We start from the raw sequence: 24,246 nt of genomic DNA, 5'->3' as shown, positions 1-24,246 counted from the left end.
TAAACTTACAAACATAACATATAGAAGTTTTCTGTCACAAACTCATGCCTCTCTGACCTGTGTTGTAATGACTTTGACTGTTATGACTGTTTGTAATGTCCTCAAAGGAGATGAAGATGATTTTCGACCGTTCTCATGTCAGCAGGGTGGCCAAGACTAGGTCTCGGCTTCGCCAAGGATCTCTGCTTATGAACACACCATCAAATTTTAGACCCTCGTCGTCTCAAGTGAATGAAACAAAAGGGCCTTATCTGGTGTCTTCCTTAAAGGCTTGTTAGAGGCAGTCAAAGACGAGCTTATATTTCAGGAGATCGCTGTTCATCTCTACTCAGGACAGCTCACGGGTCCCTTACTCAGAAACAGACAGATCAGGAGGAGCCTATGCAGTTAGACATGACTCAAATCTCAGAGGGGGAGAGGCAGCGCGGGGCCTTGGGACACTTACTTAAGAACTGCCCGTTAAAAGGAGGCGCCCTCTAGTCAGACTGGGAGCATTAGAGGGCACTCCATCAGACAGACTCCCAGAACCACACTTCCTACTCCCCGCTATGTTGATCATCGGCGGCTAAGCTCACCAGATTCAGGCATTTGTCGACTCCAGTTTTGACCGTAACCTAATCAGCAAATCCACAGCTAGGAGTGTGGAATCCTTGTGTCCCTTGTGTCCCAGTGGAACCTCCGCTCTCAGTTTAGCCCCTAGACGGAAGACCTCTGCCAACCATCACGCGCCGAACCCTTCCGCTTAGGTTTCAGGAAACCACTCTGAGGAGATATGTCTGTTGGATATTTAGAAGTCTCACGCTGCTGTAGTTCTCGGCCCTTCCTGGCTAGCGCTTTAGGGTCACCTGGACTAAGCATGCCATCACAGGCTGGAGCCCTTCATGTTTCATATCTTGTCTTCTCTTAGCGCTTCCTCTGCCTTCCACTCATGCCTGATGAAGGTCCGGAAATCTCCAAATACCACACTCTCAAGCTTGTTTTCAACAAGGCTCGTGCCATGTCACTTCCTAATCATCAAGCAAATGACTGCCCCTTAAACCTCCTTCCGGGTACCTCTGCTTCAAAGGGCCGTTTCTACTCTTTGACACAACAAGAGCAAGAAGCCATGAACAAGTACATCATGGGGGCTCTTGCTGCTGGTACCATCCATCTGTCCTCCTCCCCCGCTGGGGCAGGGGTTTCTTGGTCAAAAAAAGAGACATGCCACTATTGCGCAATGCATATCATCTCGTCTAAATTAGGGAGCGCAACGAGTGTTGACGCCTTCAACACTTTGACCAGGCATTATGAATATTTGGTAATTTCATTCTTTACTGGCAAAAACTCACCACCGCCCCTGCCGTGTTTCAGAGCCCTATTAACAATGTACTCAGAGACTTCCTGAACCTTTTTGTATTCGTCTATCTGGACGACATTTTGATTTTTTTTCTTATGACCTGAAGGAGCACCAGGGCCTGTTCACCAAGTGTTGCAGAGACTTTTGGAGAACAATTTGTTCAAATTGCTTCAGCTCTTACGAATCATTTAGAAATTGGGTAAAATTAAATCTATTTTTTGGGAAAACTAAAGTGTTTTTTGACCTTGCATACATGTAAACCTGTTTTAAGAGACTCATAAAGCAATATTAGCAACCTTTAAAATGGCATAATAGGGGCACTTTAAACTTCATCACTAAACACAGCAACGACAGCAGGGGCTGAAATGAAAGCACTGCATCACTGTCATTAGGGTGTGGCCTATGCACAAGCATGCTTTTAGTCTTTGTTGTCCCCCTTCACAGAATAAACTATGCGCACTTATGAACTGTCAGCACCATGCGTTATATCGTTGTAATTTTTTGCTGTCTGTGTGACTGGGGTAAGTGAATAAAGTATATTCTCAAGGGGGAAAATACTTTCTTACTTTAGAAATTAAAGATAAGGGAGTGACAGAGAGCAAGTTGAATAAAATGTTATGAGATAAATATGAATGAACAGGGAAAGAACTTTTTTAGGTTTTAGAGTTTAAACTCTTATTAATGTAAGAAGAATTATTGAGTGAGAAAGCACTTCAAAAAGAAGCAGTGGAATGTTGCAAAATTTTTGATTAATTCAGGGCTTTAAATGAAGTCAGTTTCATCTGTAAATGACTGTAGCTTTTTATTAGCAATTTTTTTAAATCTAAACTGCAAATATTAGATGTAGCACCGTTCTACCATCACTTAAAGTACTATATGCTGAAAGACATTTAATGTTATTTATTGTAAAGTTACATAAGTATTTTATCGGACATAAAATATCACTTTCTTTTATATAGATAGGAAGGGAGCATATGAGCATTGCAGACATGGACAACAATCAGTCATAATGTCAGATTTTTCACTCTGATTTTTCTAAGAATATTTAGTCATTATTGATTAAATTTTTACCTTTTAGGATATTATGTCTGCTTATTTGTGAGGTTTCAAATTCTTCCTCTAATGTTTAAGGTAAGGTGAAAACAGTCAGCCTAGCACTAGATCTGGTGCAGTGATCACACATCAGAATCAGCCAGGGTCTGATATATATATATGTGTGTGTGTGTGTGTGTGTGTGTGTGTGTATATATATATATATATATATATATATATATATATATATATCAAAAAGAGTGGTATAAGTTACTCAACAGCAATGTGAAAAACTGGTGGAGAGCATGTCCAAATTAACACATTTATTTACAAATAATTTGGATTGTTTTTTTTTGTTTTTTTTGAGTTGTTAAAGCTTTGCAAATACTACTTGATTTTGGGTTGTTTTATTGTGTTGTGATGTCATTCCCTTTAAATATACACTAAATAAAAATAGTAAAATTTTTGTCAATAAATAAATACATTTATTATACAAATTGTTAAAAAAAATGAAACAAAACTGTTTATCTTACCAATACATGCACCTGTAATAAAAAAATATAAATAAATAAGATAAAAAACTGATTTTTTTTTTATTATATTTTTATATAACTTTTTTTTAGAGCTAAGAGAAAAAATAAGGCTCTCTGTGGTTTCTAAATTCATTTGGCCTGGGTTGGTGCGGAAGTTCCCGGCCTGAGATTACACATATGCGCACACACATATGAGACACGCAAAAACACACACAAACTCTCCGTGCACACACACACACACACACCTATGAGACCACGCGCACTTTAGGTGCGTTCCAAAAGGCCTAAAGTACCCTGCGAGGTATACTTCACAGGGTGTTTAGCCACGTTCAGGGTGATTCTAAACCTCAGGGAACGGGAATGGTGTGGGGAACGAGTAAACAACGGTCATTGCGTATTGCTGGAGCATGAAAAAATTGAGCTCGAAAAAGGATTTTTTATATTTATTGTAATTATTATCAAGGACTTCATTATATAAATAGGACACAATAATTTTAATTGTAATTTAATCAAGAAATCCTTAGTATAATCCTTTTATAGGCTAGTAATCTGTAAATAAATAAATAAATAAACAAATTAATCTCCGTACATCTTGTAAATTAATTTAATAATTAGTTCTTAAGGTATAAACGTTTCAATACATTATATATAATTCATAATGGTATCAGTTTTTGTTTCAATAAATATTCTATATTTAATGTCCGTAGCGTGAAATTTCGACAGCAGCAGCGACAGGTATTTGAGGTGCTTATGTTACCATGGTAACGCATAAAGGAAGTGATGTTGCAGAGTGTTCCGAATGGTGGAATTTTGTAGGGAGAAGTTACCTTAATAGACATTCCCTGCCCACGGAGCAAGGAGTAGGGTGTAGTAATTTCAATGTATATGGACTTGCCGGTGTTCTATCAATTTACGCTACCGCATCTACACTGTGGACGTTCAATGTTATTGGAAGAGCTGTTTGTGATTATTAGAATTATCATAAATTGAATCTAAAACGCATGTCATCACGTGCGTAAGCAGTTATGTATGAACTACTCTGTGCACTGAATAGTGCTGCACACATATGATAACCACAAGATATTCAAGTATACAAAAAGATGTCAATGTAGATGTTTAAATTTGACAAGTTTTTATTTTCCTCAACCTTAAGGCTCATTCACGACAATTTATGCAGAAACTCAAAAGCTTCGGTCAAATCAAGCAAAGGAAAAGCGTTTAAACTCACCGTCAAGCGAAGTCTCAGCACCAAAGTAGTATAGATTTATAGGCGTGGAAACAGAGTGCAAACTTGTGGGACTGCGCATGCGCAGATCCGGTAGTTAGCACAACTCGATGGGTAGCATGTTTCGATGGAACACCCGGTTCATTTTCCCTGATTGGTAGAAGTGGTTTTTAAACATCACGTTATTGGACAGATTAGAAGACAGCAAATGATTTATTTATTATCACCACAAAAGTGGGTGGCATGGAGGAATCTGTATTTTGATTTGATTGAGTAGAGGGAGTCACGTGGGATTCCGATTAACTAACCAGTTATTGTTCATATTAGCCAAGGCGAGGAAAGCACATTTTGCAAGATATTAATTACTTCTGTTGTAGGATCCACATATTAGCCACAGATTCCATGCTGCAATTTTGCGGTTACAAATGATCACCTGCGTTTTCTGCCGCTGCAATATTCAGACATCATTTGGAGAGTTCTGAATACGTCACCGCCTTTACAACACCTTGTGATTGAACAGTGATGATTATTATACCGGCTGTGTTCCATTTCGAAGTGTACTTCACAGGGTGCTTCCTACTTCCTGCTCTGTTTGCAGGGTATGTCGGTGAAGTGAACTTTCCTAAACAAAACTCCACCATTCGGAACACCCTGCAAAGTCTCTGCTGACGAAGTTGCTGTTGCTGTGGATATTTCACACTATGAACATTAAATATTGAATATTTATTTAAACAAAAACTAATACCAGTAGTATATGTTTTATAATGGTATCAGTTTTTAATGGTTTTGCTCCAGCAAGACAGCATGACTGATGGGACATTTTTCATTCCTTTTTCCGGTGAGGTGAAGACCTGACGTTAACTCGTTCCCTACACCGTTCGCAGTCCTCATATTTTCGTTCACTGCAGTTTGAAATCACACTTAACATGGCTGAACACCCTGTGAAGTATACTTCTAATACGCTACTACCAGTCAGGGAGAATGAAGCGACAAGTCCGCCTACGTTGTAATGACTTCCGTTTACACTGAGATTCAATGTATCATGTACTATGTGTGTTTGTGCGTACATCTTATAGGTGTGTGTGTGCACAGAGAGTTTGTGTGTGTGTATATGCGTGCATCTTATAGGTGTGTATCAGTGGCGGCTGCTAGCTTTTGAAACAGGTGAAGCTCATATTAGGCCTTCATCATAAAATTCATTATGTTATTTGTACGTAAATTCTGCCCTTCAAACTACCACCTGCAAATCCGCGTGAGACTAAACTCGAATCTCTGTAGCGCTGATGTATACTTAAAACATGCTGTCAATCAAAAATGGGGTTCCGCCCTTTAAACAGCTCCTCCAATCATCATGCAGCAGCCCAGCGTCCTGGCCCACCCACTGCTCCATACACTCCCAGAGAAGCTGGTGCATTTATCCAATTATCGTCCAGCTTTTCTGCAGTGAAAAAAGCTCCTCTGTGCTGCCCATGGAGCTCCAGTGAAGCTGGGCTACAGGAGGGTAAAATGTATGACAAGAAAATTGCGCCAAACAATCTACAATAAATACCTGATTCTGAACGAGCTAGTCATGAAGTTGAACGCGTTCTAGCGCACTTTTATTAAAACCAATATATATATACGACATATGCATATATGCACATTTGTTTTCAGACATAGTAGAGGAAGCGGGGCTTCCCTTGTAGAGCAGCTGTCACTGGTGTGTATGCACTGAGAGTTTTTGTGTGTATGTTCGCGCATCTCATAGGTGTGTGTGCGCAATTTATAGTTGTTTGAGCACTAAGTTATATATGTATGTGTTACTGTTTCAAATATGTGTGTGTGCATGAGTGAAGTTTGATTTAAGTCCTATACGGCACCTCATATATATGTACAGTATACATATGTACGCATGCAGATTAGCGTGTTGGCGTTCCCAAATTGCCTGTAGTGTGAGAGTATTGACCGGGGTCCTGCCACAGTTGTGAAAATTGGAATAAATACTATGGTCACCATTAGCCTCTACTGTCCCTAGTTGGACTACAGAGGTTCCTATGTGGATATAAATATATGGATTTGCATTGTATTATTCGGTTGATTATTTGTTAACCAACTACTGTGAGACGTTTTCATTGTATTGAAACACTGATTATTTTTTAACTATTTATAAAATAAAAAGTTTACCATTTGCATTGGTTCTTTCTAATTAAATGTTCAGTTGTCATGACTAGGTATCGTGCACATGTCCTGAGTATTTATGTTGTTGTTTTTTTGCGCTCATCTCACAAACTATTGTGTATTTGCCTTTAATGTAATTGTGCGTTCTGTCCTACTACATTATTATGTTACACCATGGTGCTGACAAAACGATTTATTTCACTGTACGGAACATCAAGGAATAATAATAATTTGACTTGACTTGAATAAATCAACTTGCAGAAGCAGTTAAAGAAAGGATGAAGATAGTCTGGAACGATAAAGAAGCTTTATATGAGAGATCATATAATTAAGTTTTTTGCAGTTTCACACTTTGTTGAAGTTTTTGGGCTTGTGTTAACAGGAAGTTTCACTGAGATCCCATCCATGAGTCATGTTGAGCGGTATGATGTAGTGAGACCTCAGCGACTCAGACCTCAAATGAGTCACAAGAGAGTCAGGAAACAGGTCAGTAACTAATTCATGGCTTTAAGTGGAATTACGGTCTGCGTAGAAGTGGACAAAGTCTACTAAGTATGATTTTTGAGCATGACTGGGTTAGTTTTTTTTTTTTTTTTTTTTGAACATTCAAAGCATGTGTTGTTATAAGCATCATGAAATTAGAAAGGCCCTTCTGTATGTATTAATAAGTGTTCTATCTCCCAGGCTTTGGAATCAAAGAAACAAGAAAAGTATCCTGAGAAACTTCTATATCAGTTGTTTTTTAATGGAAATAATCATACAATTCACTTGCAAAAGAACAGGTAAAAAATACACCTAAACAATTATTTGCATTATTAGTCCTCCAAGTTACCAGGAACACCATTTATCAGTCCTGTTAATATCTTTTTCTAATTAGTTTTACCATAGTTACTGAACAGTGTATTGAATAAATTTGATAAATAATTAAAACAAATATGGAGTTTAATCATTTTAATAACAAAGTAAGTTCCATGTTCATGTTTGTTAAAATAATTTTCAATCTTTAAAATTCCTAGTGTTCTCATTGGACATAACTACACTGAAATACGTTATAAAGCAGATGGATCAACTGTGATCACATCTCCAAAGCTGGAGGTAATTCTGCTTCTTCTTTTAACTTGAGTCTGATCTGAGCTATATTAATTCCCTATATATAGCCTATATATATATATATATATATATATATATATATATATATATACAGTGGGGGAAATAAGTATTTGATCCCCTACAGATTTTCTAAGTTTGCCCACTTACAAAGAAATGAAGGGTCTATAATTTTTATCATAGGTTTATGGTAAAGGATTGAGACAGAATATCAACCAAAAATCCAGAAAAAGCACATAATACAAATGGTATATATATATATATATATATATATATATATACACATACACACACACACACACACAGTGGGGCAAAATAGTATTTAGTCAGACACCAACTGCGCAAGTTCTCCCACTTAAAAAGATCAGAGAGGCGTGTAATTTTCATCATAGGTATACCTCAACTATGAGAGACAAAATACATTTTAAAAAATCCAGAAAATCACAATAAGGATTTTTTGTTTTTAATTATTTGCTAATTATGGTGGAAAATAAGTATTTGGTCACCTACAAACAAGCAAGATTTCTGGCTCTCACAGACCTGTAACAACTTCAGGCTCATCTGTCCTCCACTCATTACCTGTATTAATGGCATCTGTTATCAGTATAAAAGACACCTGTCCACAACCTCAAACAGTCACACTCCAAACTCCACTATGGCCAAGACCAAAGAGCTGTCAAAGGACACCAGAAACAAAATTGTAGACCTGCATCAGGCTATAAATGTATCTGCAGTAGGTAAGCAGTTTGGTGTGAAGAAATTAACTAAAAGACTAGAAAATGGAAGACATACAAGACCACTGATAATCTCTCTCGATCTGGAGGTCCACGCACGATCTCACCCCGTGGAGTCAAATAGATCACAACAACTGTGAGCAAAAATCCCAGAACCACACGGGGGGACCTAGTGAATGTTCTGCAGAGAGCCAAAGTAACAAAGGCTACCATCAGTAACACACTGCGCTGGCAGGGACTCAAATCCTGCAGTGACAGATGTGTCTCCCATAATTAAGCCAGTTGTGCATGGAGGAATGGGCCAAAATACCAGCAACAGTGTGTTAAAATCTTGTGAAGACTTACAGAAAATGTTTGACCTCTGTCATTGCCAACAAAGAGTATATAACAAAGTATTAAAATGAAATTTTGTTATTGACCAAATACTGTACTTATTTTCCACCATCATTTGCAAATAAATTCTTTTAAAATCCTACAATGTGATTTTCTGGATTTTTTTTTTCTTATTTTGTTTTTTGTACATGTATCTGATGGTTGTGGTATACCTACTGTATGATAAAAATTACAGGCCTCTTTCATCTTTTTAGGTGGGAGAACTTGCAGAATTGGTGGCTGGCTAAATACTTTTTTGCCCCACTTTATATATATATATATATATATATATATATATACACACACACTATATATATATACACACACACACACACTAATAAATAATTTTTATTGTGCAGGGCCACTGTTATTATCACGGCCATATTGATGGAATGGAGGATTCGTCAGTGAGTGTTGGAGTCTGCTCTGGCATGAGGTAATGCAACAAGATGTCTCATAGCAACTACAGGAGAAGGGGGCTAACATGAGCATGTTAGACATAAAGACATTAATATGACATTCGTCCATTGTTTTCTCTGTCTAAATTTTCCTTGGTAGGGGTTTTGTTAGGGGCGAAAACCAGATGTACCTGATCGAACCCCTGAATGACAACACTGATGGAGATCACGCCTTCTATAAGCAGGAATACCTGAGGAAAAAGAGGAGTGTTTATAAAGACTCTCATATCACAGGTCATGATAAGGAACCCAGAACGGCAGCTCTTCACAAACCCAGCAGCTCGGTACGTGGTTCCAAAATTACATCTGTTTCGAATTATGCCCAAAAATACTATGGTACTACTACTTATTAGTACCATACTAATAGTACTGTCTATAGCATTTAATATTCTTTTTTCAGAAGATGAAGACTGTATTCCAGACTCAGAGATATGTAGAGCTGTTTCTTGTGGTTGACAATACCGAAGTAAGAACTTTCTTTAGTCACATAAAAAGGCATTAAAACTTCCTTTTCTTTTAAATGAATAGGCCAAAAATTACGATTTATTTTCCTCTTTTTAGTACACAAGATTCAAGTGTAATGATGAAGTACGAGCAAGGATGTTGGAAGCCATAAATCATGTTGATAAGGTATTAGTATTCTTACTGTCGATATCTGACAGTCTAATCTAAGTTGCTCCTGTCTGTCACTGTATCTGTTTATTCTTACATATATGTGTACAAGTATTTGGATGTACAGTGGGACCTCGGATTGCGAGTAACCTAGTTTGCGAGCGTTCCGCAAGAACGAGTCTTTAATGTGACTGAGATGAACGAGAAGTCTCAGAGAGTGATTAATTCATTTTCTACTGGGCCACATGCGCAAAGCATCGCAAAACCTCCGTAGGTTATGCCCAAGAAACAGAAATGAGTAGTACTTTTAAGTCTTCTAGTCCAAATTGTTCGTTCTCTTGTCATGTGACCACCATAGAAGCTATGCAGTGCAAAGGATTAAAAAAAACTAATGACTCAGATTAGAATGTACCTGATCGATGAGAAGATGAGAAGAACCGTTCAATTCTGTCCCCTATGTAATGCACTGTATAGCATCCAAGGGAGTCGCGTGACAAAAGAACAAACGATTCGGACCAGAAGATACAAGAGGTGAGCTGCACATTCTGTTTGTCATAATATGTCTTTAGCTGCATTGTAATATTTTCATTACTGGAACTATAGCCAAAATCTGTGTATGTAGACATGTTGGGGTCAGTATATTAATAATGTAACATTTTATTTTATTTCTGATCGAAATTAATGAACTAAATGACTCAAAAAAAGATTCAGAGAACCGAGTCACTAAAATGATTCAAACTTCCAATTAAGTGTGTGCGCGTAAGACATCTTTTATTTTGTGTTTGTGTTTTTGTGTGTGTGTGAAAGGCGTCCTTGTACTGTTTATTATAACACACGTGTGCATGCGTGTAAAGCAAAAGTGTCATTAGAGAGGTTAAAGATCTATTTTCTTTCTCTCTCTGTCAGACTGCACTGATTCCGTTAGTGTGTGCCCCTTCCCTCCTTCTCTGGTCACACCATCTCACAGGGTAAAAGGAAAGCATGCATCACGACACTTTTCTGTTCTGGCACTTTGCAATGAACTTCCTCTGTCAGAACAGCTGAGTCAGTCGAGTCTTAAAAGTGAGATCTAAAGACCTACTGTTTCATCTAGTAAATAAGTACCACGGAAACCTTTAAAAAAAAAAAAGAAGAAATAAAATAGTATTGTAGTATCAGCTCTGTTTACCTCCAGCTGCGAGAGGTTACAGCATCACCCGGGAACCGAACTCGCGATCTCTGGATGATGGGGCGAGCACTTTACTGCTGCACCACTCGGAGGCCCTATATTAGCTAAATTCAAATTAATTATCTAGATTCAGTAATATCCCTAGTATAAAATCAAGTCATTTATATACTGCGTGTTTCTTTGGTACATATCTCATATCTCACACAATTATTCCACCCACAGTTCTATCGTCCACACAATATCCGTGTCCTGCTGGTGGGTTTGGAGTTGTGGAATGTAAAAGACCAGTTCCTGGTCAGTTTGAGTGAAGATGACACTCTGACCAGATTTATTCAGTGGCGGGAGAATGACCTACTGAAAAGAGTCAAGCATGACAATGCACAATTTGTAACGTGAGTACTACATAAAAGAGTCTGGACCAGAGTAATGATTCTTTTACATATTTTGTTCGTTCATTGTCCTGTTTGTTCATATTTGTTTATGCAGCGGTGTTGATTTTTTGGGTGACGTTTTGGGGCTGGCGAACAAATTCGCAATGTGCACTAAAGCCTCTGGAGGTGTTATTCAGGTAATCACCGTGTTATTATATGCAACATATACCAGTAATTGAAATGTCTGCTCTGAAACAGCTGTAAAAATCTTCTGTAATAGACAGAGGAAAAACAAAGATGTGTATTTCTTTATCATTCAGGATCATTACGATAGTCCACTGGGCTTAGCTGCAACCATAGCACATGAGATGGGCCACAACATGGGTATGTCCCATGATGCACCGGGCTGTTATTGTGGCCTTTCTGAATGCATCATGACTGGTGCTGTAAAGTAAGACCTTTCATTCATGTGAATCTATAATAAGCTGCTTAAATGATTATGAACAATAAGGACTTTACTTATTATTCTCTAAGTGTGTACAGTACATCCTTTATATTTTGGCAAACAAACCTCTTTTTTTCTCTGTTGTGTATCGCAGGTCAGCTGCCTTAGTGTTTCCAGAGCTGTTCAGTGATTGCAGTCTGGAACAGCTGAGCACATTTCTGGAGAACGCCAACCCCAGCTGCCTGCTAGACCGTCCCAGTTCGGACAAAATTTATGGTGGACCTGTCTGTGGCAATGCTTTCCTCGACCCTGGGGAGGAGTGCGATTGTGGGACAGTAGAAGTGAGCTGCTTCTTTTATATTCTTTCAGTGTATGCAGCAGTATCAGATAATTTGGTCCACTTGTTAAATTCTTTTAAATACTTGTGCTAATTTTGTATGTACACAGTGCATTCCTGTGGTGAGAAAATCGCCATGACTCACTACATGCAATGTCCTGTTTCTTTTGTAGGAGTGTAACAACACATGCTGCAATGCTAAAACTTGCAAATTTTCCAACGGATCGCGATGTGGGCAGGGAGAGTGCTGTGAAAACTGCCAGGTACAATGCTTTCCAGTGTGATTAGCATCGATTACAAAAATGATCAACAATTTACTCACTTTAAATAACAGTTCCAGTGGATCCGAAGCTTCTCCTGGGAGACCCAGTTCTCAGCAGGGAGTACTGTACATGCTAGAGGGAAAGCCAGATCATCACACATTTTCACAAACTCATTTAGACCTACAGTGGGGGAAATAAGTATTTGTAAATAAATAAAGCCACCTGTCCACAAAATCTCTATCTTCCATTCAAACCTTACCACCATCGGCAAGACCAAAGAGCTGTCAAAGTCAGGAACAAGATTTTAGACCTGCACAAGGCTGGAATGGGCTACAAGACCATCAGCTAGAAGCTTGGTGAGAAGGAGACAACTGCTGGAGCAATTATTTACAAATGGAAGAAATACAAAGTAATCATTAATGGCTATATGCAAGATTTCACCTCATGGAGTAAGAATAATCATGAGAAAAATGAGGAACCAGCCCAGGACTACACAGGAGGAGCTTTTGAAAGATCTCAAGGCAATTGGGAGCACAGGCACCAAACAAACCATTGGTAACACAATACGTTTGCATGGATTGAAATCCTTCAGCACAGTAAGGCTTCCCCTCCTCAAGAAGACACATGTACAGATCTGTCTGAGGTTTGCCAATGAACAGAGAAAGATTGGGATAAACTGCTGTGGTCAGATGAGACCAAAATTGAGCTCTTTGTCATCAATTCGACTTGCTGGGGCCAATAGATAGCCATAGCCATGTGTTGTAAAATTTTGGATGAGAACCTCCTGAAGATGGGTTGTGGATGAGTCTTCCAGCATGAAAATAACCCCAAACATACTGCCAAGGCAACTAAGGAGTGGCTCAAGAATAAGCACATTAAGGTCATGGAGTGGTCTAGCTAGTCTTCAGACCTTAATCCAATAGAAAATTTACGGAGAGAGCTGTAACTTCAAATTGCCAAGCAACAGGCAAGAAACCTTAAACATTTAGAGACAATCTGTAAAGAATAGTGGATCAAAATGCATCCCAAGATGTGTGCAAATCTGGTAAACAACTACAAAAAACGTCTTCCCACTGTGCTTTTCAGCAACGGTTTCTCTACCAAGTACTAAGTCATGTTTTGCTTGGGGATCAAATACTTATTTCCCTCATTGAAATGCAACTTAATTCATAACATTTGTATCATGTGCTTTTTCTGGATTTTTGGTTAATATTCTGTCTCAATTCTTTACCATAAACCTATGATGAAAAATTATAGACCCTTGTTTTCTTTGTAAGTGGGAAAACTTAGAAAATCTGTAGGGGATCAAATACTTATTTCCCCCACTATAAGTGCAAATTAAATGCATCTCCAAGTTCTTTAGTTTACTTTCATGTGGAAGTCACAAAACCAATTTGATTTAGCAAAGCAGCATATTTATCTTAGTTTCCGCTGTGATGGTTGCATTAGATAAAAATAGATAAACAGAAAGTTTACATCAAAGCAAGCTACGTGTGTTCTTTTGGAACATGTGTTGCAATAATTTATGTAGAAGTAATAGGCTGTCAGAAATAGAAATAGAGGAAATGAAGCTAATCTGTTTTGCTGTATTGCAACTTTTTTATAGGTAAAACAGGATGTGGGGTGTTTTTGTGGAAATTTAGCACATAGTAATGATGAGCGAGATTTTGATCTTGTTGATGCTTCCTCTATAGCTACCCAGACGGGACGATCGATTCCATACTTCGCCCAGAATAACATTGCCCTGACATTAGCAGCCCACTAATACAGTAATAAAGTTTGGAAGTACCATTCCTCCTAATTCAACAGAAATATGACTACTTAAGTTATTAAAAGATTAGGAGATTGGATTGGATTTCGGAAAAAGATTCACTTTAATAATGTTTATTCTACCGCTCAGAGAGAGAGGTAGCAGGTCCCATCATTCAAGGTCTAATCTTATTTTGAAAAGTAGAACCTGATAATTTGCCTTGTACAGGTCGGCATGGTTATGTGTTACCCAAATCCCTAGATATTTCATTTTTCATTTTAATCTTAAAGAGGATTGAAGCATGGACACTGGGCTATTTTGTTTTTAAATTGGAATAATTAAATTTTTTATAGATTAACCTTGTAGCCAGATATTTTACCAGTCTTTTAATCAAGTTTTGGTAGGCTATAAGGAGGATTGGATATGCCAATAGTTTAATAGCCACAGCAAAGAGAAGAGGTGACAAAGGGCATCCCTGTATTGCATCCCTATATCTGTATTGCATATAGACTCGTCTAATTGTGATGCTGTATCTACACTTATTGTAGGAATACATACATTTTGAAAAGAGGCCTCTGATGGTGATGTATCAGCAGATGAAGGAGAGGTATATAGTGATTTATAATAGTGGAGGAACCACTTGTTTAGTCGATCGCTGCCGCAACAGATTGGCCAACAGTCCACCACGTACAAATAAAGAGGGTCATTTAAAAAACAGATGTTCCACTCGTTTTCAAACTTAAATTATATTCTGTTTGTAATAGTAGAGGTAGGCGCTGTTTATATACAGTAGTTGGTGTAGGTGACACTTGCTAATTTTGTAAATTGTTCCCTGGTCTCCTTATTTTGTTTTGCACAAAATTAAATAATCTGCTTCCTTAGATATGCCTTTAAGGATTTCAAAACTGTTGAGGATGATATAACTGGAGTTTAATTGATGTTTAAAAAAAAACTCTGATCTCATAAAGTTCAAAACCTCTCATCTGAAAGAAGCAAGAAGTTAAATCTCCAAGGACGATAGTTACATCCCGCTCTGGGGATATGGATTGACAAAGTCAGTGGAGAGTGGTCAAGAGAAAGAAGTTTTTTATCTAAAAAAAAAAAATTATATATATATATATTACAAACAGAATATGAATATATATATATATATATATATATATATATATATATATATATATATATATATATATATTACAAACAGAATATATATATATATATATATATATATATATATATATATATAGTATACACCACACACTTATACTTATAACTTATAATACTGTATATTTCCACCCAGACATTTAGTTTTATCCTTTCCAGATAAAACCAGCTGGCAGTCTGTGTAGGGCCTCAGCGAGTGACTGCGATCTGGATGAGTACTGCACAGGACAGTCTGAAAAGTGTCCAGAAGACAGCTTTAAAATGAACGGGATACCTTGCAGCTATGGAGACAGTTACTGCTACAATGGTCGATGTCCAACTCACCTCCAGCACTGCCAGAGACTATGGGGAAAAGGTGCTTATGCATAGAAACTGAATGACATTAAATTACTTATATTTATATTAAAATAGGGTATGTTTTTTTTCTCAATTATGTTTCACTTTAGTCTGTTTACCTGCCAATTCCCACGCATTCGTTGTAACTTTGCCGTCTCATAGCGCTATTGTCCCTTGTTCAGGTAATTGTCTCTGTAAAGTTCCTCATATTTTGTCTGTGTGGGTCTCTCTTTGGATTCTTCAATTTCCCTCCATCTTTTAAAAACATTTAAATAAACTGTTGACTTTAAATCACCCCAGGATGTAAGTGAACATGTGCACTATGCCCTGGAATGAACTGCCATCCCATCCAGGATGTAATTTCCACCTCACACCCTGTAATCCTGGGATAGGTTCCAGATCTACCGCCGCCTTGACCAGGATAAAATGTTACTGAAAATGAAGATGAATCAATGAGAATATTCAGTCTGTTTAGTTGTTCTAATCGCATAAAAAAAGAGGGTGTGTCACATGTTTGTCTGCTTACGTTACACTGTGGCAGTAGATAGAGCTTGGGCTACGTGATACAGCATAATTATGAAATAGTACACAAGGTTTGTGCATCAGATGTGAAAATAAGCAGCTTTAAAAATCTTTAGAAGCACATCACCTGGAATGACTGAAGAGTTTTCTGAAGTACACATTTGTAAATCAATTTTCTGATTTAATCTTTATGAAATAGTAAGTTGGCACTGTATATCAGGTCATAAATGAATCTGCTTCTTTTTTTTGCAGATGCCAAAGTAGATGCACGTGCGTGCTTTTTAAATAATAGATCAGGGAGACGTGATTCCCACTGTGGAAAGACAAAAGCTGGCTACAGACCCTGTGCAGACCAGTAGGTTGAAACTGTATCTATACTGTAAACTTAAATCGCTTTGTGACACAAAGGATATGATTTTTGAAAAATTCCTATTCATACAGTATAGTTTAACCTCAGATTGCGAGCGTTCCACAAGAACGTCTTGGTTTCCGAATACAGAGTATCATGTATCACGCATGCGCTTCTTGTTTTGATGCCGAGCGTCACGTGATCACAACTGAGCCAACGTTTTTTCTCTCTCTTGCGCTGCGAAATGGTGGGTAATCTCCCCTGATGGGTCTTAGTGCACGTCTCTTACTGGTATAATCAACATCCGTGCATGCGTGTACTGTTTACTATAACACTGTGACCATGTGGTTTATTTTGTTTGCATGCGTGTGTACAGCACGTGTGTTACGTTTTATTATAACACACATGTGCACGCATGTAAAGCAAAAGCAAGTCTCATTATAGAGGTTAGAGAAGTTTCTTTTTCTCTCTGTGTCTGCACTGCACTTTGTGTGCACGCCTTACATTGGCTTCACACACACACACACATACACTGCATGTGTGCGCACAAACACACACATACACAGGGCATGCGCACACAGACACACACTCATGTGTGCTTACAAACACAGCATGTGCACAAGTGTTTCCATACTAATGGAAACACTTTCGGGATTTATTTGTACTTTTTTTAAAGGTAAAGTGCAGGTTAATTTGTTTTATTATTAACTTTTGATTTTTTATTACTTATTTGTAAATTATTTTTTTTTTTTGGGGGGGGGGGGACTGAAACACTAGCCAATTTAGGTTAAAGGCAAAATTTGAGCAGCCTGGTGGGCAATCTTCATTGATTGCACATTCCACCAGTAAGAGCAGAATGTGAAGGTTTAATTAGGAGAGTAATAGCACAGTTTTCGCTTAAAATATTGCAATGCACACATTATGGGTGACATATCAGAGTTCAAAAGAGGACAAATTGTTGGTGCGCGTCGCGCTGGCGCATCTGTGACCAAGACAGCAAGTCTTTGTGATCTATCAAAAGTCATGTTATCCAGGGTAATGTCAGCATACCACCAAGAAGGACGAACCACATCCAACAGGAGTAACTGCTGAAAAAAAGCTGAAGGAAGCTGTCTGAAAGGGATGTCTGGGTGCTAACTCGGACTGTATCCAAAAAACATAAAACCTCAGCTGCCCAACTCACTGCAGAATTAAAAGTGCACCTCAACTCTTCTGTTTTTCACCAAAACTCTTTGTCGGGAGCTCCACAGGGTCAACGTTCATGGCCGGGCTGCTATAGCCAAACCTTTGGTCACTCGTGCCAATGCCAAATGTCGTTTTTAATGGTGCCAGCAGTGAAAATTTTGGGCTGTGGACAATGTGAAACATGTATTGTTCTCTGATGAGTCTCTGATGAGAAGCTAACATAAAGCGAGAGGAGGAATGACCCCCCCCCCCCTCTCTTATTTGGGTTACTGTGTGGGACAACTTTTACACACACACACACACACACACACAAACACACTAACGGAAACACTGCTTAATCAGAAAACTTAACAAGGAACATCAACAAGGTGTGTGTGAAGGCGAGAGGAGGAGGGGTGTGTGTGTATGTAAAGCTGAAAGGAGGGTGTGTGTGTGTGTGTGTGTAAAGACGAGAGGATCGGGGAAGGAGCACACTGTCAAATGACGCGAGTGCACACAAAGTGCAGTGCAGATACAGAAAGAGAGAAACTTCTCTAACCTCTCTAATGAGATTTGCTTTTGCTTTACACGCGTGCACATGTGTGTTATAATAAACAGTACACACATGCTGTACACACGCATACAAACACAAAACATTGGTTCAATTGTGATCACGTGACGCCCGTGTCAAAACAAGAAGCGCATGTGTGATATGTGACATTTAGTATTTGTAAACCAAGACTTGTTCATTTGCATGTCAAAATTAATTAAAAAATTTTGCTCGTCTTGTGGAACGTTTGCAAACCGTGTTACTCGCAATCCAAGGTTTTTAAACACTATTAAAAATCTACATACATACAGATTGCATAAATAATGTCACAAATTTCTGTGTTGTTTCAATAATTTGCATTATAAATAGCATGATTATTTTTTTTTTTACAGAGATGTGTATTGTGGAAGTATATATTGCACTGGGGGTAATAAGTTTCCCATTATCGGTCTAAAAGCTCAGTCGATTACACATAGTGGAGTCATATGCAACATAGTTGGGGAAAGATCGGAGGAAGATAACCTCAGCATGGTACCTACAGGAACTAAATGTGGCCAGAACAAAGTAAGAATACTACAGTAGGATGTGGTGTTTGTGCTACCTTCCAGCTCTTACTGGTTTCACATACGTAAACATTTGTGCCTGTTTTCTCAGGTCTGCTTTGACAACATATGCCAAGATGTGAAAGTCTATGGTATGAGTGTAAACTGTTCAGAGAAATGTAATAGACATGGGGTGAGACTCTTAATGTGATTGTAGATCTGTGGAAATTAGCAAAGTGTGATTGTAAGATTGAACATAATTCCTTGTGTGGACTGTTAGGTTTGTAATCATCGAAAGCAGTGTCACTGTGACCCTGGATGGGTTCCCCCCTTCTGCAATGTCAAATATGTAGACCTGATGTCTGGTAAGCTGCTGCAGGACATGTGGGACTTTTGTATCATTTCAGCTCTCTGGTACAGTAACTAGATTAGTTGTGCTTTAGAATATCTTGTTGATTGCTGCTGTGTGTTTAATGTGCAGAAAACAATATGACAGTCATCAGCATCTCAGTTGCAGTTGGAGTCGTGTTACTACTTGCAGTGGGATTTGGAAGTTGGATTTATTGTAAAATGTGAGTCAGCAGAAGGTTTTTTTTTTTGTTGTTGTTGTTATTATTGTCTGTGATTGTAGTTAGCAACATGCTGCACATCTGTATAATTGTTTGCTTTTTGTTTATAGAAAAAATGACCTAGAGCAATCAGATCCTCTTTTTGAGGTCCCTGAAGCAAACCGAGCACTTTTAAAGGAACATCTTGAACCTTCGATCTTGACCTGGACCGTCGTCTCATACACAGTCATGCCGTCACTGACAGCACCCCAAGTGAGTGTAGAAAATGGCTGTGTCAATTGTGTTGTTTGCCTGATGTCTGATTTAAGTTTTAGAACAATTCATTTGTTTGTGTTAACCTTTGCATCCTCCTCGTTAAAAGTCAGAACCACAGCAACCTCAGACGACTGCATCCATGGCGTTACCGAAACAGATGACGCCTCAGTTAATGGCCACCCATACACACCAACTCCACAAAAAAGAAACTGTTCACTGTATTGATTAGACACTGAGAATCCAAGTTCCAATGATGCCATTACCGTGGTGTTGTCTTTCAGCTTCGGGTAGAAAGCACTTTTATTCAAATATGTTATGCTGATTTATAAAGCAGGACTAGCAGCATTTCAAAAATATCCTTCAATATGTCTCGCGGAGAAAGTTTGTAAGAGTGCTGATACGCATGGGAAGACCTTTCTTTTTGGAGATAGCGCACATGTGGGATTATTAATTATTGAACAAAAGGAAACAAAAGAAAACTGAAAACACAAAAATAAACAGAGCTCCACCATCTACGTGAGAATGGACAGGGCTCTGGAAAATAAAACAAAAACTTTGTACACTTTAACCTGAGAGCGCAGCGTAAACAGAGGCAGGGTTATGGAAGTATATTAGCGCCCAAATTCTTCAAAGCAAAATAGCAGGTTGAATTACATAAACTGAAAAAAACGTGTTGCAATAAAAATGTTTGAATGTTTCTGCATTGCAATTTAATCTGAATTGAAAAAATCCATAGAGCATTTACAATGTTTGAAATTTTTGCCACTGCAATTTATTGTGGTTGTATATTTCAAGTGAAAATGCAATTCAAGCATTTAAAATTCAATGCAAAAATATTCAAGTTACTAAATTGCAGTTCAAAAATATTTTCAAGTGTTAAAATACAATCTTTATTATTTGTCAATCTTACAAATTCAGGTAACAAAATTCAATTTGCAAAAATTCAGGTCGCTAAAATGCAGGTCTTCACATCCGGGGTATCACAGGAAGAGCAGTGGAGAGCCGATCGCTGCTGTCCGTGCCGCAGTGTACTTTAAAGTGTGCTTCCTGCTCCCTGTGCAGTCTACTTCTCAGAAACTACTTACCGATCGGAACGCAGCCCTTTTTAACTAACAGGCTCTAGTGAGCACTAGAGGAGGGCATTGCCCTTTCTGGCTCACCGCGTACGGTTATGAAGGTGGTTCTCAAGTTTTGGCCACTAGAGGGGGTAGTTGAGCCACTGATCCGGGGGGCAGATGTAAACCCGGAAAGTGGCGCGCACCTCGAGCGAGATAAAAATTTGCTTGAGGCGCTTATTAATCCCACGTATCTCCGAAATTAAACGGAGTACTTATCAAACACTCTCGCTTAACCATAGCCCGCGGGCTCTTCAGACGGTGCGATCATTCTGTTTATAAGAGCGTTAACACAGGGCTTTACAGGGGGTCAATAAAATAGGAGTATGTAAGAGTGCTTATGATACGCGCGGGAAGACCTTTCTGTTTAGAGCGTCATTAATTAATAAACAAAAGAAAACTGAAAACACTAAAATGAACATGCGAGAACAAACGGGGCTCTGGAAAATAAAACAAAAACTATATCTTCCCGGGGCCTTCTGCCCCCTTACCGGGAATTTATTTGAGAAAGGGAGAGTTTTGTATCTTTGTGATTTGCTCACTTTAACCTGAGAGCGCACGCTTAACGGAGGCGTGTTGCACTCTCTCACTTTCTCTCTCTCTCGCCGGCGCCGTAGGGAGGCAGAGGCTGGGGCTTTGCCTCGGTCACTCGTCTTTCTGTCTTATCTATCTTTCTTTTCTTTTCTTTTCTTTGGCGCTAATACCTTACCTAAATGATCGCAGAAAGTGCGGAAGTATCAGGACCCTTAAATAAACACTCTGACAGGTGTGGCGCATACAGGCTGATTGCGGCGCGGCCTGGCAACCACGTGTCTATAAATGCCCGCGCCTTTGCCTGTTTAGAACTCAGATTCTATTTGTCACATACACAAACATACACAGTACGAAATGTAGTGAAATGCATTATACGACTGCCATTGACCCTAAAAGAGAATTAAAGTTTACAAATAAGAAATAAATATGAATAAAAGAAATACGATAGAAATTAAATAGAAAATTTAAATTAAACTAGGAAAAATAGAACTAAAAATAAAAATAGAAATGTGCTAGGAAAAAATAGAACTAAAAATAGAAATATGATGTACAAAAATAGAAATATACTGTACAAATTGAAATATACTGTACTGGGTGTGCAAATATGCATAGAACAAAGTGTCTTTGTGCAGAGGTTATTAAAGTGTAGGATGTAAACGTAAACATGTAGTGTAGTTGTGAAGGGAGGTGTGCAAAGTTATTAAAGTGTCTTTGTGCAATGGTCCAGGATGTAAACGTACAACATGTAGTGTAGATATGAAGGAAGGTGAGCGTGTAATTGTCCATAGTGTTCATGGATGTAAAAAGATTGATAGATTTGATCAATTATGAAAAGATTGTGTTAGTTCTGCATAGTGGTGTGGTTGTAGTTGAGAGACCTTATCGCCTGCGGCAAGAAGCTCCTCCTCAGTCTCTCTGTGTTGGCCTTCAAGGAGCGGAATCGCTTCCCAGACCGCAACAGAGTGAACAGTCCGTTGTTGGGGTGGCTGAGGTCCTTCACGATCTTCCTGGCCTTGGTCAAGCACCGCTTGCTGTAGATCGAGTGCAGGTCAGGGAGCTCGATGCGGATGATGCGCTCAGCTGATCGCACCACCCTCTGTAGAGCTCGTCTGTCCTGCATGGTGCTGTTCCCGAACCAGGTTGTGATATTTCCCGTCAGGATGCTCTCTATGGTGCAGGAGTAGAAATTCCTGAGCACCTTGGAGGGCAGTCTAAAGTCTATCAAGCGTCTGAGGTGGTAGAGACGCTGCCGGGCCTTTTTTACCACGGTGTTGATGTGACAGGACCATGCCAGGTCCTGCGTGATGTGAACACCGAGGTATCTGAAGCTGTCCACTCTCTCCACTGGGCTCCTGTTGATAACGGGGGTCTGGTAGTTCCTCACCTGCTTTGTACTGAAGTCCACTATCAGCTCCTTTGTCTTACTGACGTTCAGGAGGAGATTGTTTCTCTGGCACCAGTTCTCCAGATTTCCAACCTCCTCCAGGTAGGCCGTCTCATCGTTGTTCGTGATTAGGCCCACCACAACAGTGTCGTCAGCAAACTTGATGATGGTGGTGGAGCTGGTAGTGGCCACGCAGTCGTGGGTGTACAGAAAGTACAGCAGGGGGCTCAGAACACAACCCTGGGGGGCTCCAGTGCTGAGAGTGAGGGAGGCTGAGACATGTCCGCCCATCCTTACTGCCTGTGGTCTGCCAGTCAGCGGGGTAGCAGCATGCGGATTTGCCCGTTCTAAACTATTTATGCACGGTTTTGGCCCTCGCGAGACCCGCGTCGCTAAAACAACAATCAGAAGAAAAGTAATATAATCATTAAAAAAAACATTACTTGGTTTAGATTAGGCTTATTGGCGTTTTCAACTTGCCCAAATTTTTATATTAGACTTTGGATATGAGATCATCAGTGCTTTAAGTTGCATGTTAAATTAAAAATGCTGTGTTTTACAGATTAAAAGCGATGAAGTGAAAAATGCACGCCGACCATTCCAAGGAGATGACTATGACGCGAATCATCATGTAATTCCATAATGGATTTTCAGTCCGTTGGGTTCATGTGTCACTAATAATACCTCTGTGATGTGGTGACACATCAGAACTGTGGCTCTGTGTAGTCGTGTCCTTTTTTTTTTTTTTTGCTTGTTTTTCAATTTCCAATTAACATACATTTGTTACAGTACATGCACTAAAACTTAAATTTATATATATATATATATTTTTTTTTAATTTTACCCACTTTAAAGGCCCAACCTATCTTTTGCTAAGTACTAAGTATTCAGACACAGAAGTCTGTGAGTATATATATAATAACCAATCAGTCATATTATGACCACGGATGGGTATACTAAACTAAATACAGTAGATCATACTATCTACAGTATACTAAACAAAATAGATCAACAACTATACACCAGTAAACTGATGACAGAATCATGGACACGCAATGGTCACCAATGCTTGCCAGGACAAAAGGCCAGCCTGTCCGGTCTGTTAAAAAAGTTAATGTAGCACAAATTACAACAAAAAAAAAAATCACTGCTGGATATGATAGAAAGGTACCAGACAATCAGTGCACCACAGCCTGCACTGCACCACACAGCCAAACATGTCTGATCCACAGAGTCTACACCCAACAATCCACAGCATCTAAAGGATCCACTGCCACCGTTCTAGTGCTAGACACCACAGCGCCCCTATATATATACATTTTTATTGAACTAATTTTAAACAATAAATAATACACAGTATATATATATATATATATATATATATATATATATATATAGTATATACATACCATTTCTCTCAAACATTGTTCACAAATCAGTCTAAATGTGTGATAGTGAGCACTTCTGCTTTCCTGAGATAATCCATCCCACCTCAAAATGCTGATCTGACATCATGAGTAGTGTACCTTATACATCATGAGTAGTGTACCTTATACTGCCCACAATAAAAGGCCACCCTGGAATGTGCAGTTTTGTCTCACAGCTATATATATATATATATATATATATATATATATATATATATATATATATTCAGGCTAACATTTAATAAAACAGTGATATTTCACTTTTCTGGGCGGTACATTGCTTAATCATGCCATCAGTTTGGAAAGTACTTTGGATAATTTTGGCTGGGGATGGTTTTTTCATTCCGCCACACACATCACCCCTCAAATAGAACCATGATTATAATACAACTTTACCATAAAAAAGAAAATAAATTCTATTTATTATCTAATCTA

At 38.7% G+C, this 24,246-nt stretch overlaps 1 protein-coding gene across 1 annotated transcript; it reads left to right on the top strand.

Moving 5' to 3' along the window:
• Positions 1-1,809: 1,809 nt before the first annotated feature.
• adam8b (ADAM metallopeptidase domain 8b) lies at positions 1,810-23,027 on the top strand. Its single transcript, XM_053511623.1, has 21 exons — positions 1,810-1,857; positions 6,666-6,769; positions 6,968-7,065; positions 7,300-7,378; positions 8,856-8,932; positions 9,055-9,238; positions 9,355-9,420; positions 9,516-9,584; positions 10,957-11,126; positions 11,221-11,302; positions 11,426-11,556; positions 11,705-11,891; positions 12,061-12,150; positions 15,224-15,419; positions 16,175-16,277; positions 18,378-18,549; positions 18,640-18,720; positions 18,808-18,892; positions 19,009-19,099; positions 19,207-19,348; positions 22,947-23,027. Exons 1-21 carry the CDS (start codon positions 1,815-1,817, stop codon positions 23,025-23,027), a joined length of 2,331 nt encoding a protein of 776 aa, XP_053367598.1. The 5' UTR covers positions 1,810-1,814.
• Positions 23,028-24,246: the final 1,219 nt, after the last annotated feature.

This window comes from Clarias gariepinus, chromosome 14 (genome assembly GCF_024256425.1).
Source record: "Clarias gariepinus isolate MV-2021 ecotype Netherlands chromosome 14, CGAR_prim_01v2, whole genome shotgun sequence".
NCBI classification, from domain to species: domain Eukaryota; kingdom Metazoa; phylum Chordata; class Actinopteri; order Siluriformes; family Clariidae; genus Clarias; species Clarias gariepinus.
Note: the sequence above shows the minus strand (reverse complement) of the source record. Positions and strands in the feature narration are given on the sequence as shown.